The sequence below is a fragment of the Callorhinus ursinus genome, unplaced genomic scaffold (assembly GCF_003265705.2).
Source record: "Callorhinus ursinus isolate GAN/ISIS: 27379988/994484 unplaced genomic scaffold, GSC_fseal_2.0 scaffold107, whole genome shotgun sequence".
NCBI lineage: Eukaryota > Metazoa > Chordata > Mammalia > Carnivora > Otariidae > Callorhinus > Callorhinus ursinus.
In genome coordinates this window covers 9,381-25,812 of record NW_027397169.1, presented here as the reverse complement: position 1 = coordinate 25,812, position 16,432 = coordinate 9,381, and the positions used below count along the sequence as shown (strand labels likewise).

General features: G+C 41.4%; 1 protein-coding gene across 2 annotated transcripts; it reads left to right on the top strand.

Annotated features, from left to right (window-relative positions):
• Window positions 1-1,770: 1,770 nt before the first annotated feature.
• Window positions 1,771-14,718, top strand: LOC141371839 (putative methyl-CpG-binding domain protein 3-like 5). 2 transcript variants are annotated; one of them, XM_073889452.1, is made up of 3 exons: window positions 1,771-1,833; window positions 8,608-8,735; window positions 13,992-14,718. In XM_073889452.1, exons 2-3 carry the CDS (start codon window positions 8,691-8,693, stop codon window positions 14,565-14,567), a joined length of 621 nt encoding a protein of 206 aa, XP_073745553.1. In that variant the 5' UTR covers window positions 1,771-1,833; window positions 8,608-8,690; the 3' UTR covers window positions 14,568-14,718. The 2 variants fall into 2 exon arrangements, with proteins under 2 accessions (XP_073745553.1, XP_073745554.1); XM_073889453.1 differs by lacking the exon at window positions 1,771-1,833 and adding an exon at window positions 2,663-2,716.
• Window positions 14,719-16,432: the final 1,714 nt, after the last annotated feature.

Sequence of the window (16,432 nt, the reverse complement as noted above, 5' to 3'; positions counted from 1 at the left end):
GTGAGGTGGATATAATCAGAATCAGCCTAAAGCCGTTAGAATTCCTCCAATGTGACCTGTTCCCTGACTGAACCCCCATTCTCTAAGTATTGCATAACTGATATTCACTGCCGGCTCTACCCTGTTCATTCATTTCAAGAAATACTTATTTTTATTTGTTTATTATGCATTTTTACATTGTAAATAGAAATGGTATCTTTACACAGAAAAATTATTTATAAAAAGAATATTATAGGGAATGCTATCCATAAGTATTGAATTCCTAAGAGAAGCAGAAGGAAATGCACGAGACATCTTGACAGACTTTCGATTTTGATTCCCACCAAATTGTTGAAATAATCTGGCTTCCGACTTCCTTTTCTGAGAGCAGCCATGAGAGCTGTCAGCAGCCTGACTTCTTAGATTAGCAGCCTCTTGACATTTCAGAAATTCTGATGTAAATTTGGGGTTGATCTCAGGCCAATTTAGATTGGATTTGTGAATGTGCCTTTGTGTAAGAAGTGTGTGTGTGTATGTGTGTGTGTGTGAGAGAGAGAGAGAGAGAGAGAGACAGGTAAAGATATATATAGATAGATAGAACCCTGCTACATCTTTAAGTTTGTGTGTGTATGCACACACATATTGTCAGAGCGGGTGGATTACATTCTCCAGGGGCTGGTGGAGCTTCCTTTCCTTTGGGAAATCAACCCTGTCCACTCTTGTGGGCTTAACTATCATTGGCTTCATCCAGCCAAGCCCAATAGACATGTAAAAACTGCCATGTCATTTCCAATTTTTGAGCAAACACATTTACCAAAATAAACACAAATCGATCAACTGCAGTTTTGAAACATTTTTATTTAACTCAAGAAATCCAATGTTATCACTTGAATTATAATCCACACTAAAGCAATGAGTAAGATATGTTATAACTTGTCTTTGTTCAGAGCTTTGAAATCCAGGGTGTGTTCACAATTACAGTGTATTCAGTTCCAAAGTTAAATTTGATCAAATATACTTGATCTGTATGCAGATACAAAAGATTTACTGTTATAAGACTCACAGTGCTAAATTTCCCAAAGTAGATTTATAATCTTCCAAATAACTACATCAAATATTAGTATTTATAATAATTTTACCATCAACTTGGAATCAAATTTAAAAATCCCATCCTCTTTAATGCCGAGTAGCATCCCCTGTGAGGGATGGGTCATCATTTGAATATCCATTCAATTTGAAGGACACTGGAGTCACATCCAGCTTTTGGCCATTGTGAATACAGCTGCTGTAACTCTTGGCATTCAGTGCTTTTATGAACATATCTTTTCATTTCTCTCAAGTAAATAGCTCAGAGTGTGAAAGCTGGGACGAATGGTTAAGTGTATGATTAATGCAGAAGTAATTACACATCATTTCCCCCAAGTGGTTGTCCCATATTGCATTCCCACAAGGAATGGGCCAGATTTCCAGCTGCTTTATTTTCCCCAGTCCTCTTTAGGGTCCCAATGTTCATTGCAGCCACCCTAAGAGCTGGGTTCTGGTATTTCACAGTGGATTTCATTTTCATTGCCCTCGGGTGGGATGTTGGACAGCTTTTCGACTGCTTTTCTTTGTGTAATGTCTGTTGAAGTCTTTCCCCTATTTTCCCTCTGGGTCTCCCTCCCCCCTCCGCAACCAAGGGCTAGTAGGAAATTTTCTCTATTTTATGTATTAGTCCTTTGTGATAAATGAGATTTGCAATATTTTCTCTCCAAACTCTAGGTTGTCTCTCTCATCTCGTATCGAGATCCATTGCAGAGCAAAGGTTTGGGTGAGAGCCCCCAGCATCTCCATTTGTGGTGTTCTTAAGTGCAGGTGAGGTGGGGTCATGCAGACCACTTTAGAAGAAGCAGGTGTCCACCGTTCCTGAATGGCGTGTGCCAATTCTTGGCAGAGGGGTGGGCGCTTGGGGACAATCCCCTTAGAAGAATCACCTCCAGACCTGGGAGGGCGGTCTTCGATGGGACACAAGGCAGGTTCTGGGCCCTGGACTCGGGGAGGGAGGCAGAGGTCTGAGTGCGGAGCTGGGCCAGGACCCCAGGCCCCCCGGGGGGGGTGCATCCTCTGACTGGGCGTGGGCAGCTGATGGCAGCTGGAAAGAGGCTTGAGGACCAATGTACTGAGGCAAGAGGGGCCAATCCCCGGGATGGGTTGGCTGAGGGTGCCGCCGGGGGTTGGGACTGGTGGCCCCAGGGAATCTAGCCCTCCTCATCTGCAAGGGGGAGGTGCATGTGCTCTGCTTTCTGGGCTGAGACGGATTCTTCTCCAATATTGATTCCCCAAGTGCATTGGCCTGGAGGGATGGAGCGACCAGGCCTGGGCAGAGAACTGGTGACACTCTTTTACCTCAGGATGGGTGCAGGGACAACCACCAGGACCCAGTTGCTGAGCGTGAGCTGCGCTGGGACTGCCAGTGGTGCCAGGACCGGGACCTCACCTCCCAGGGCAGCTGGAGGTGATCACGTGCATGCTGGGACTCTGCAGCCTCCAGGGGGAGAAAAGCTGAGTCCTCGGCCTCCAGGGGAGGCTCAAAGGGGAGTCGAGGACGTGGGGGAGCTGCCAGTCAAGTCACCCTCCCCAACCAACCCTGGGAGCGACCACCAGCGTGCTGCAGTTACTCTGACAACCACCTGGAATGACAGCTCCTGGAAGTCCCTGGGGTCTGGATGTCGGGCTCCAATGTCCCACCCATCACTCTGTAAGAACCCAGGGGCTTTTCTGTGTAGTCCTGGATCAGCTGTCAATCACCACCGGCAGCTCGCTGTCCTGGGGCTGTTCCCATGGGTGTGTGGCTCCACAGCACATTTGGGAGATCCATTCTTAATCTTCTCTGTAGTTATTTGTGAACTCTTATCGCCAAGTTGAGTTCCATTGGGTACAGACGCCACAGCGTATACCCATCCATTCCCTGAGGCTGCACATTTGATTCATTTCTAGCAAGGAGCTGTTTAGACTCGAGTTCTTGAGACCAGACTAAAACTTGTCAGTTGCGCACCCAGGTTTACAGTGCTGGGGATGTTTGCCTATAGTTCTACCAGATGCTGGTTCTACCAATTTAGATTCTCACTGGCCATGCAGAAATGATCTGACTGCTCCATAGCTTGGGCAACGAGCGGGACTCCTGCTTTCCTTTCATTTCAGCTACTGTCTCTTTTATAGTATCTCATTGTGACTTTTACTAGCATTTCCCGGAAACAAAAGAGGTTAAACATTTTTTTTTAACATGTTAACTGAGTATTTGTTTATCCTTTTTTATGGTGTGCCTATTTTAGAAATTTGAGTCACTTTTCTAGTGGGTTTTCAGTTTTATTTTTTATTTGACAGAATTCTTTACATAATTTGGCTTGGTGTACTTTATTAGATATGTGTGATGTGATGTCAGTTTCTTCTCTCACCCAGGTTGTCCACCCCCTCTGTCTTACTGGTGAATTTTATTTTATTTTACTTAAAGATTTTATTTATTTATTTATTTGAGAGAGAGAGAGAGAGAGAGAGAGAGAGAGAGAGCACAAGCAGAGGGGAGGGGCAGAGGCAGAGGGAGAAGCAGGCTCCCCACTGAGCAGGGAGCCTACTGGATTCCAGGACCCCGAGATCATGACCCGAGTCCAAGGCAGACACTTAACTGACTGAGCCACCCAGGTGCCCCTTACTGGTGAATTTTAATGAACAGTGGCTTCTCATGAGCTTATTATGATCCAAGTTATAATTTTTTCCTATCAGTTTGAGTTTTCTTGTATCAAAAGTAAAACACTTCTCCTCATTGTGAAACTCCTCTACTATCTTTTTATTTTATTATTTAAAAAAAGATTTTATTTAATCATTTGAGAGAGAGAGAACACAGGGGGAGCCAGGGGTAGAGGAAGAAGACTCCCTGCTAAGCAGGGAGCCTGAAGTGGGGCTCCATCCCAGGACCCTGGGATCATGACCTGAGCTGAAAGCAGATGCTTAACCAACTGAGCCACGCAGGTGCCCTGCCTCTGCTATCTTTTCAAAGTTATGTATTACATTTATGTTAGAACTGAAATAAAAATTTAAGTAATTAAGAAGGGATTGATTCCAGCAAAGGCTGGGTTACTGAACCAGAAGACAGTTCAAGAGCACATATCCTAACAAAACTCTAGGGTGAACACTTAGTAAACTCAAGACAGAGTTAAAAGAAAATTGAGATCAAAAGAAGAGCTGAGATGAAATAAGGCACTCCGAGAAAGACAAATACCATATGATTTCACCCATATGTGGAATTTAACAAACAAAACAGATGAACATAGGGAAAGGGAAGGAAAAATAAAATAAGATAAAAACAGAGAGAGGCAAACCACAAGAGACTCTTAATTCTAGGAAAAAAACAGGGTTGCTGGAGGAGTGGTGGGTGGGGGGATGGGGTAATTGGGTGATGGGCATTAAGGAGGTCACTTGATGTAATGAGCTCTGGGTGTTATATGCAACTGATGAATCACTAAATTCTACCTTTGAAAAGAATACTACAGTATATGTTAATTAAATTGAATTTGAATAAATTTTTTATACTGGTAAAACTCAACTTTATTACGATTTAAACACAGGAGATACTTCCACACATATTAAACACATATGGAATCGAACAGCTCAACCAAGACAGCCTGCACTTCTTATGCTGACATCCTGCTGGGTGATCACCACGATGCTCCACTGGGCTCCAGAGGTCTGCTATGCAGGTGATACATTACTTCACATGCTAAGGCCTGGGGGTCCCATACCCTAGATACTTGATTTCTCCTCAAGTTCTTCCCTTGAAATTAGGATGAACTGTCTGGGAGGAAATATCACAGCTGGATTTACAAACCTAAAAATATCCAGGGAAATAAAAATTAAAAAAATGAATAAATGAATAAAATAAAAAAAATCCTGAATAAAAAATTAAAAAAGAAGAAGAGTTGAGAGATCATGGGGAAGAATGACGTCAGAAGTGAAGATATACAGTATGTTCCACACTGATGAAAGACACCAACCCACAGATGTAATTAAATCACCACCCCCTTAGCAAAGTCAGTACACAGGAGACAACAGGGAAATACGTCATTGTCTAAAAAAACAAAGTTAGGGTAACAGATTTTGGAGAACGCAGAGGCCAGATAAATAAGAAAAGGTTAACTAGTGGCATTGAAACAAAAATTAAATAAGTTTGATATCAACAGAACACTACTTTTAAAATGCTAGTGTTCTGTTGATATCAGAGCAATCTATACCTTCAATGCCATCCCAATCAAAATTCCAATGACATTTTTCAAAGTGCTGGAACAAACAATCCTAAAATTTGTTTGGAATCAGAAAAGACCCCAAATCACCAAGGAAATGTTGAAAAAGAAAAACAAAGCTGGGGGCATCACGTTGCCCGATTTCAAGCTATATTACAAAGCAGTGATCACCAAGACAGCATGGTACTGGCACAAAAACAGACATATAGACCAATGGAACAGAATAGGGAACCCAGATATGGACCCTCAACTCTATGGTCAAATAATCTTCGACAAAGCAGGAAAAAATGTGCAATGGAAAAAAGTCTCTTCAATAAATGGTGCTGGGAAAACTGGATAGCTATATACAGAAGAATGAAACTCGACCATTCTCTAACATCATACACAAAGATAAACTCAAAATGGATGAAAGACCTCAATGTGAGACAGGAATCCATCAAAATCCTGGAGGAGAACATAGGCAGTAACCTCTTTGACATCAGCCACAGCAACTTCTTTCAAGATATAGTCCAAAAGCTAGTGAAACAAAAGCAAAAATGAACTTTTGGGACTTCATCAAGACAAAAAGCTTCTGCACAGCAAAGGAAACAGTCAACAAAACAGAGGCAACCCACAGAATGGGAGAAGATATTTGCAAATGACACTACAGATAAAAGGCTGGTATCCAAGATCTATAAAGAACTTCTCAAACTCAACACCCAAAAAACAAATAATCAAGTCAAAAAATGGGCAGAAGACACAAACAGATACTTCTCCAAAGAAGACATACAAATGGCTAACAGACACATGAAAAAATGTTCATTATCATTAGCTATCAGGGAAATTCAAATCAAAAGCACATTGAGATACCACCTTACACCAGTTAGAATGGCAAAAATGGACAGGGAAAGAAACAACAAATGTTGGAGAGGTTGTGGAGAAAGGGGAACCCTCTTACACTATTGGTGGGAATGCAAGTTGGTTTAGCCACTTTGGAAAACAGTGTGGAGGTTCCTCAAAAAATTAAAAATAGAGCTACCCTATGACCCAGCAATTGCACTACTGGGTATTTACCCCAAAGACACAGATGTAGTGAAAAGAAGGGGCACATGCACCCCAGTGTTCATAACAGCAATGTCTGCAATAGCCAAACTGTGGAAAGAGCCGAGATGCCCTTCAACAGATGAATGGATAAAGAAGATGTGGTCCATATATACAATGGAATATTACTCAGGCATCAGAAAGGATGAATACCCAACTTTTACATCAGCATGGATGGGACCGGAGGAGATTATGCTAAGTGAAATAAGTCAAGCAGAGAAAGTCAATTATCATATGGTTTCACTTATTTGTGGAACATAAGGAATAGCAGGGAGGACATTTGGAGAAGGAAGGGAAAAATGAAGGGGGGGAATCAGAGGGGGAGATGAACCATGAGAGACTATGGACTCTGAGAAACAGACTGAGGGTTTTAGAGGGGAGGGGGGATGGGTTAGCCCAGTGATGGGTATTAAGGAGGGCACATACTGCATGGAGCACTGGGTGTTATATGAAAACAATGGATCGTGTATCACCACATCAAAAACTAATGATCTATGGTATGGTGACTAACATAACATAATAAAATTAAAAAAAAAAAACCCACCTGTTTGTACTGAAAAAAAAGTGCTAGAAGAAATGTATCAAAACCAGAATTCTATACCCAGCAGCGCTATTGCCCACAATAAAGATATCTTTAGAACAACTTAAAATGAAACATTTCATTGTTAGCAGAAACATTTCATTGTTAGCTGACTTGATCTAGCAAGCAAATACTAGAGTAATTTCTTCAATCCAAAGGAATAGACTCCCAGGTTGAAAATCAAGAATGCAGGAAGGAATGAAGAGAAGGAAAGGAAAATTTACAATTACAAATGAATTTTGTCTTATGAGGCATTTCTAGAAATCTCTCTTGGAGATTAAAATATATGTAGAATTGAAATGCATGAGAACAGCAAAGCAGAGTCAGAAAGGTTAAAAATGTAGTTGCAAGTGTTTGAAGGTATTAGCATTTGGGGAAGGTGGAAAAAGTAGTTGTATTAGACTACATTAAGTAAAGAACTCATTAGGTAGGCCCCACAACAAGTGTGGAGTGCAAGGCGGGGCTCGAACTCCCCACCCTGATAACAAGACTGAGCTGAAATTAAGAGTCAGACCCTTAACAACTGAGCCACCCAGGTGTCCCTCATTAACTACTTGAAGATTTGTATATGATTGTAACTGATAAGTCTATTGAGGGAACAATAGAATAATAAAAGAGTTAGGGGTGCCTGGGTGGCTCAGTTGTTAAGCATCTTCAACTCAGGTCATAATCCCAGGGGTCCCGCATCAGGCTCCCTGCTCAAAGGGGAACCTACTTCTCCCTCTGCCCCTCCCCCCTTCTTGTGTATGCACGCACACACACACACACACACACACTCTCTCTCTGTCTCAAAAAAAAAAAAAAATCCAAAAAAAAATAAAAGAGTTAAAGTCAGTAAAATGAAGAGAGTAAAGGAACATTAACTATTTAGGTCCAAGGGTAGAGAAAGCATAAGATGGCTGAAGTACTCTCAAATTTATTGGCAATTAAATGAAATATAAATGCACAAAATATCAATTTACTTTTAATGTTTTTGTGATACATTCCATAGAATTGTTAATAAATATTTTTGACATTCCATTAGTAAGAAACAGTTAGTTTCTAATTTTTTCCTAATAAAACATAAGATGCATGAAAATTTTTATATAGAAACTTCCATTTCTATTTTTATGAAATTTATCCATAGTGTGAGAAACAGGAAACATTAAAATGTGGATAGAAACTGCAGATACAAATGTACCTCACAGGGGGCCTGGGTGACTCAGTCGATTAAGCGTCTTGCCTTTGGCTCAGGTCATGATCCCAGGGTCCTGGGATAGAGCCCGGCATCTGGCTCCCTGTTCAGCAGAGCCTGCTTCTCCCTCTTCCTCTGCTTGCCAACACCCCTGCTTGTGCTCTCTCTCTCTGCCAAATAAATAACAAATAAAATCTTTAAAAAAACCCCAAATGTATCTTACATACAAATGTATTCAACGATTTCATCTACAACAATATCTAACCATGTCAAAAGCCCCACATTTTTGTGTTTTATTTATTTATTTATTTATTTATTTAAGTAATCTCTACACCCAACGTAGGGTTCAAATTCACAACCTCAAGATCGAGTCACAGGCTCCTCTGACTGAGCCAGCCACGTGCCCCAATTTTTGTGTCTTTGTATAAAGATTTAGGAATTGCTCAAATCCCATTGATATAAAGACAGGATCTTCTGGATTATTGGCTGATTGGGTTATCCACTCCCTTCCTCCATAAAAGGGGAATCGGAAGCAGAAATCTCACATTTTCTAGCAAGCCACGGGCTCTCTCATCATGACTAGGGGAAGCACAACTTTGCAGCCATGGAAGGACCTGCATCCACCTGTTCTCCAAACCAGCCTACTCCGGTGAGTGTGGGGTGCATAATGATGGGCACCAGTGCCCATTAATATACTTACCCTTCTGTGAAGCTTCTAAATGAGCAGACAGGAGCTTTAAAAATGAGGAGATATCTTACTGAAAGCTGTTTCTTAGGTGTTAATGTTTTTTAAGTAACGTTCAAGGTGTTGTACTATTTTACATATGGAAATTTTCTTGGGCTAATAGGATAGATGTTTTTGTTTTGTTGTTTTGTTTCAACCAACAATATCACTAGGAAGTGGATGTAGCCTTTGGCCCTGCACTGTTTAAATCCTTCCCCTCTCTGGAAAATTCTTTACCCGCAATGTGCTTGGTCTTTTTTTTTTTTTAATTAATTCTTTGCTCAAATATGTCCTCAGTTAGTCCTTCCCTAATCTCTTCATCAACAATAATTGTAGTTAATTTCTTTGTTCTCTGATCCCTCCCTACTATCTTCCTCCATCCCTCCCTCTTTCTCTCTGTATCAACCTTACTATTTATCGCAGCTGTTAATTATACCTGACATGATAGTAGACATTCATTACTCTTTGTGTTAACTCTGTCCTCTCACCAAGATTAAAATAAAAAGGGGCAGTGACTCTGTTAAGTTAAATTCTGGATCATGGGTTTTAGTGCACAACTTGGCCTAAAATAGGTGCTCTATAAATGGGAGGATCAAATAATTTTCCCTCCACGCTGGGACCTCTTGAGTATTGAAAGTGTTGGTATTAATAACTATGGCAGGAGGGGCGCCTGGGTGGCTCAGTTGGTTAGGTGTCTGCCTTTGACTCAGGTCATGATCCCAGGGTCCTGGGATCAAGCCCCGTGTCAGGCTCCCTGCGTGTTCAGCAGGGAGTCTGCCTCTCTCTCCCTCTCTCTCCAAAATAAATGAATAAAGCTCTAAAAGATAATTATGGCAGGACTACAGGAATGATATGAGGTTTATGGCTTCCTTCTAAAAAAAGATAGAAATGATTGGAGGGAGAGATGAACCATGAGAGACTATGGACTCTGAGAAACAAACTGAGGGTTCTAGAGGGGAGGGGGGTGGGGGGTGAGGGGTGGGTTAGCCCAGTGATGGGTATTAAGGAGGGTACGTTCTGCATGGAGCCCTGAGTGTTATACAAAAACAATGAATCGTGGATCACTACATCAAAAACTAATGATGTATGGTGACTAACATAACATAATAAAGTAAAATTAAAAAAAGAAATGATTGGTTTAAAAAGAAAGGCACATTAGGTTTGCATTTTAGACAGCTTATTGTGATTAGAGTCTTCTATAGTACTCCTCCCATATCCCCGAGGAACATGTTCCAAGACCCTCAGTAGATACCTGAAACCATGGATAGTATTGAACCCTATATATATCCTATATATGTTTTTTTCCTGTACATACATACTTATGATACAGTTTATCAATTGGGTACAGCAAGAAATTAATAACAACAATAATAAAGTAGAATAATTATAACAATATAATAAGGTTATGTGAATGTAGTCTCTCAAAATATCCTACTGTGCTGTACTCCTCCTTCTTCTTTTGATGATGTAAGATGACAAAATGCCTACATGATGAGGTGGAGTGGAGTGAATGACAGAAGCACTGTGATGTAGGGTTAGGCTACATCCCTAACCATTCCGTCTGGACCTCAGACCACAGTTGACCTTGGTTACCTGAAACTGAATAAAGGGAATGCTATAATGAATTCCAGGGAGAAAGGATAAAAAAAAACAAAAAACCTCAGGCAGTGATAATTAAGTGCAGTCTGCCACCGTAGAGATTATGTCATTGTATAATTGTGGTTAAGTGAATTTATTTGAAAAATCTAGAAAGTATTTTTTTGAGTTTGAATAATTTCCTTCAATAAATATAACTGAGCACCTTCTAAGGCAAAACAAGTGGATACTGTGTGTAAAACATTAAAGTTCACATTAGTTATGTCTTCACTGAATATCCGATTTATAGAAAAACAATATGAGAGGCACCTGGGTGGCTCGGTTGAGCATCTGCCTTCTGCTCAGGTCATGACCTCAGGGTCCTGGGATCAAGCCTTGCATTGGGCTCCCTGCTCAGCAGGGAGCCTGCTTCTCCCTCCCCCTTCCCCTGCTCCTTCTCTCTCTCTCAGATAAATAAATAAAATCTTAAAAAAAGAAAAACAATATGAAAGAAATACATGTAGTCGTGAACATTGAAAAAGTTAAAATTACAAAAAATGTAGTTCTGATGGCTGGATCAGGAAAGGTCACTGGAGAAATGGTATTTTGTAGGGAAACTGAAAGGTGCTCAAGAATTAATTATTCAGAAGTTGAGAGTCTTATTTATTTGATTTTAAAAATTTTTATTTAAATTCAATTTAGTTAATATATAGTATATTATTAGTTTCAGGGGTAGAATTCAGTGGTTCATCAGTTGCATATAACACCCAGTGCTCATTACATCCAGTGCCCTCCTTAATGCCCATCACCCAGTAACCCCATCCCCCCACCCACCATCCCTCCAGCAACCCTCAGTTTGTTTCCTAGAGCTAAGAGTTTCTTATGGTTTGCCACCCTCTCTGTTTTTATCTTATTTTTCCTTCCCTTCCTCCATGTTCATCTGTTTTGTTTCTTAAATTCCACATATGAGTGAAATCATATGGTATTTGTCTTTCTCTGGCTGACTTATTTTCTTAGCATAATGCCCTCTAGTTCTATCCACGTTGTTGCAAATGACAAGATTTCATTCTTTTTGATGACTGAGTAATATTCCATTATATCATCTTTATCCTTTCATCTGTTGATGGATATCTGAACTCTTTCCATATTTTGGCTACTGTGGACATTGCTGCTATAAACAACGGGGTGCGTGTGCCCCTTTGAATTACTATGTTTATATCTTTTGGATAAATGCCTAGTAGTGCAATTGCTGGGTCATAGGGTAGTTCTATTTTTAACTTTTTGACGAACCTCCATACTGTTTTCCATAGAGGCTGCACCAGTTTGCATTCCCACCAACAGTGTAAGAGGGTTCCCCTTTCTCCACATCCTCACCATCTGTTTCCTGATTTGTTAATTTTAGCTATTCTTAGTGTGTGGTGGTATCTCATTGTGGTTTTGATTTATATTTCCCTGATGCTGAATGATGTTGAGCATTTTTCCATGTGTCTCTTGGCCATTTGTATGTCTTCTTTGGAGAAATGTCTGTTTATGTCTTCTGCCCATTTCTTGACTGGATTTTTTTTGTTTTTTGGTGTTGAGTTTATTAGATGGATTCAGGATTCATTGTTATAAGAGTGTGAGGTGGCAGGGTGGCCAGATGCCACTCAGGTTTATTTTATTTATTTTATTTTTAAACATTTTTTATTTTATTATGTTATGTTAGTCACCATACAGTACATCATTAGTTTTTAATGTAGTGATCCATGATTCATTGTTTGCATATAACACCCAGTGCTCCATGCAATACATGCCCTCCTTAATACCCATCACCAGGTTAACCCATCACTCCAGCCCCCTCCCCTTTAAAACCCTGTTTGTTTCTTGGAGTCTATAGTCTCTCATGGTTCATCTCTCCCTCTGATTCCCCCCCCTTCATTTTTCCCTTCCTTCTCCTAATGTCCTCCCTGCTATTCCTTATGTTCCACAAATAAGTGAAACCATATGATAATTGACTTTCTCTGCTTGACTTATTTCACTTAGCATCATCTCCTCCAGTACCATCCACGTTGATGCAAAAGTTGGGTATTCATCCTTTCTGATGGCTGAGTAATATTCCATTGTATACATGGACCACATCTTTATCCGTTGGTCTGTTGAAGGGCATCTTGGCTCCAGTAGCCAAACTGTGGACATTGCTGCTATGAACATTGGGGTGCATGTGTCCCTTCTTTTCACTACATCTGTGTCTTCGGGGTAAATACCCAGGAGTGCAATTGCTGGGTCATAGGGTAGCTCTATTTTAAATTTTCTGAGGCACCTCCACACTGTTTTCCAAAGTGGCTGTACCAACTTACATTCCCACCAACAGTGTAAGAGGGTTCCCCTTTCTCTACAACCTCTCCAACATTTGTTGTTTCTTGCCTTATCAATTTTTGCCATTCTAACTGGTGTAAGGTGGTATCTCAATTGCCATTCAGGTTTAAACAAGACATTAGTACTAGCAAGTGGGTTTGGGGACACTTTGATAGCAGTGAATTATTTGGGGAATCGGTTGGTTCAACTTGGGATCTGGTTACTGTGAGTGGAGTCATCAATATTATCACTGAAGAGGTGAGTGGGAGGATGGCATTGGGTATCAGGATTGGAGTCAGATCTGTGCTGATTCTATGGGCATTTCTAGCTCTATGGGCTAATGGTATTTGAAGCCAAGGAAATGGAAGGATGGCCTAGACAGGGGTGTGGATGAACAAATGTGCGAGCAGGATTGATTTCTAAGAAGCATCTACTTGTTGTGTTAAGTCAGAAAGAGGAGCTGACATTAGCAGGGAGAAGAGAATGAAGAGTATCAGGGAGAATGTTCTGTACCAGAACTTTGAAAAATGGTTTACAATGGAGGTCTTTGTGCAAAAAAATAAAGGGGATCTGTGTTATGGGAATATGGTGTTTCTGAGTTATTTATTTACGAACAGGAAGATAGTTGAGTGAAGATGGGATTTGGGTGTGCAAGTGAAAGCTAGTAAGTATCTCAGGGTTGGGAGGGACATGATCTCACTGAAGATGAGGCATGAAAGCTAGGAAAACCAGGAGGTAGTGTGTCCTAAAGCATAGTAAAGAGATAATGAAAACCTGAAGTCTTGGGATACAAAGAAACCTATGATCCTTGTGTCTAAATGATGGTGGGTCAGGGAGTACCAGCATGTGTGTGGTTGACATTGACAAGGGTGGGAGGAGGGAAACATCCTCCAGGGAAGATGGTGGAGGGGAAAGGGTCTGGAGTTGGCACTGGGTAATGACCTCAAGCTTTCTGTCCTTGACTTATATCTGCTTGATGGTGTCCCAGAACTAATTCTCAGTGTGCGGTGCCTGCACCAGCAGCATCAGCATCACCTAAGAACCCTTAGAAAGGCAGATTCTTGGCCCCACCCCAGACCTACTTGGCTTGAGGCCCAGAAATCTGAGTTTTAACAACCCTCTGGATGATTGTGATGCACCGTGTAATTCAAGACACATTTCTCCATGGAGAGAGGAGGATGGAATATTCATATGAGCTGAGAACATTCTTTGTGGCTGGTGGTCCTCATCCCCCATTTTATTAAAATATCACATTTCATTTTGTTTTCAAAGGGCAAGCTCAAAAGAAACATGATGTCCCAGACCATAGAGAAGAAAAGACAAGTCCATTTAGCCAAGGCCAAGAAAAGATATCATAAAAGAGCTGCACCTCCTATAAGGCTGACCAGTTGCATTTTTAAGAGGCCAGTCACGAGCATAACTTCCCATCCTGGCGATGAGGTCAGGTACAGTCAACGAGACAGGGCCTTGGAGAAGCCCCAGCAAATTTCTGTGTACAGGAGACTGCAGGGACTCCAGGCCTGCAGCAGGGAAGGAGAAATTTTAAGTACTTTGGACTTCATAAATACCTCACAAGTGATTGCACCAGGCAGTGCGGGTGCAGGGTCTCTACCTAGTGGCCCTGGGCCCAGCACAGTACCATCTTCAGTCTGGGCAGGGATGTTCCCAGGAGTGGGTCTCTATCTCCCACCACCCATCTGCAGACAGCTAGTAACACCTGGAGATATCCGGAGACAGACTCGGAAAGTGAAAAAAGCAAGAGAGAGACTGGCTGAGGCCTTAAGGGCAGACAGGATTGCCACAGAGGTGGAGAGAGCCAGAAGCCAAGAGGGACATTCTGACAACTAGAGGAAAAGTAGGAAAAGGTTGTGTGGAAGGATCCAGTGGGGTGCTTCACCATGAGACAGCCCCCAGTTTCACTTCCTTTCGAGATGTCAATCTGTTTCTTGCTCTATACCACTGCGCTTTGTTATACCAAAATTGTATTTCATTAAACTCTTTTGAGAGACAAAGGTGTGAAAGAGTATAGAGTGGTGGTTTTGTGGGTAAGAGATTGGATTTCATTTGAAATAAGTCAATCAGAGAAACAATTATCATGGTTTCACTCATATGTAAAACATAAGGAATAATGCAGAGGACAATAGGGGTGGGGGGGGGGAAACTGAATGGGAAGAAATCAGAGAGGGAGACAAACCATATGAGACTCTTGACTCCGGGAAACAGACTGAGGGTTGTGGAGGGGGAGGGGGGTGGGGGGATAGGGTAACCAGGTGATGGGTATTAAGGAGGCCACTTGATGTGATGAGCACTGGGTGTTATACTAAACTGATGAATCACTGAACATTATATCAAAAACCAATGATGTACTTACTATACCTTGGCTAATTGAATTTAAAGAAAAAAGAAAAAAGAGAATCCTTGCCAGCAGGCTCACTGCCTTCACCCTGAATGAAACTTGTCCACCTCACAGCATAGGACACATTGGAATTATTCAATAAACAATTCATTTTGTTTATAAACAATTTATTCAGTAAACATTGTAATCATTTATGGTGAACAAATGATTGATGGACAGAAGTTGTCACTTCTGTAGAAGTCAGAGGGGGAGACTGTCTCACTAGGTTCAGGAAGGAAAAGAAGTGATGTTGTTCTGGAAGGACCTGGTATTTTCTGAACTTCTTAAACTTTTGGTAGAGTAGTTTCAGCAGAGGTGGGGAAGGAAGCTTGATTTCAGAGGGTCAAAGCCTGAAAAACAAAAAGGTAGAGAGTGAGTGGAGGTAGACAGCTATGCTTCAGACAGCTGTACCTCATTCCTCTTACAACAGGCTCTGGATTTAACTTAGTGAAAGCTCTCTCCCAGAACCAGCAGATTTGGTGGAAGCTGATTCCATCCCAGAACGGGGGCAGGCCTGACCCTTCAGTGTGAGCTAGTCTGTATATTCCAAACTCTCAGTGTCCTGGGGCAGGACATCCCATGGCCCTCTCTGGTCCAGTCAGATCCAGGCACAGAGCCCTTTATGGAACACAAGGTAGAGTCCAGTACACAGGGCTCTTACCTGCCAGAGCTGGCATTCTGGAAGGCGGAGTTGAGTGAGGTCACAGTGTAGGAGCGGTTGCCTGGGTTTGAGGTCATCTGGGAGGACAGCATAGTAGGGGTGGGTGTGGACAGGACAAGACCTGTTCCCCTCATTTGTATTCTGCAAGTATCTATGTCTGGACATAATCTACTCAAGTTCCATTAACATAGCTGATTTCTACCCTCATTGAATCTTTCCTATTTTTGTTTTTTGTTAAATTGTTTTATCTTAATTTTATTTATTTTTGGGGGAGTAAATTCTTTTATTTATTTTTTATTTAAATTCAATTAGCCAACATATAGTACATCATTAGTTTCAGATGCAGTGTTCAATAATTTATCAGTTGAGTATAACACCCACTGCTCATCTTAAGTTAATTTCAGTTGGGTTTTTCTCTCCCATGCATTTAAATTATTCCTGACTGGTTCCCAGATGTAGGCTAGGACTTCAGGGAGTTACACTGACAAATGAAGGTGTTCCTTTCCAACCTGGGCCCAGCAGAATGGCTTTCATAAAGAAGGGTGGTAAGAAGGGCTGTTCTGCCATCAGCGAGGTAGTGACCAGAGTACACCATCAACATTCACAAGCACATCCATGGAGTGGGTTTCAAGAAGCATGCCCCTTGAGCACTCAGAG

Excerpts from the sequence above, each read along its gene's own strand:
- LOC141371839 (XM_073889452.1), top strand. The coding sequence starts at position 8,691 with ATGGAAGGACCTGCATCCACCTGTTCTCCAAACCAGCCTACTCCG. Across the intron at positions 8,736-13,991 it reads CTCCAAACCAGCCTACTCCG|GGCAAGCTCAAAAGAAACAT; the intron begins GTGAGTGTGGGG and ends TTGTTTTCAAAG.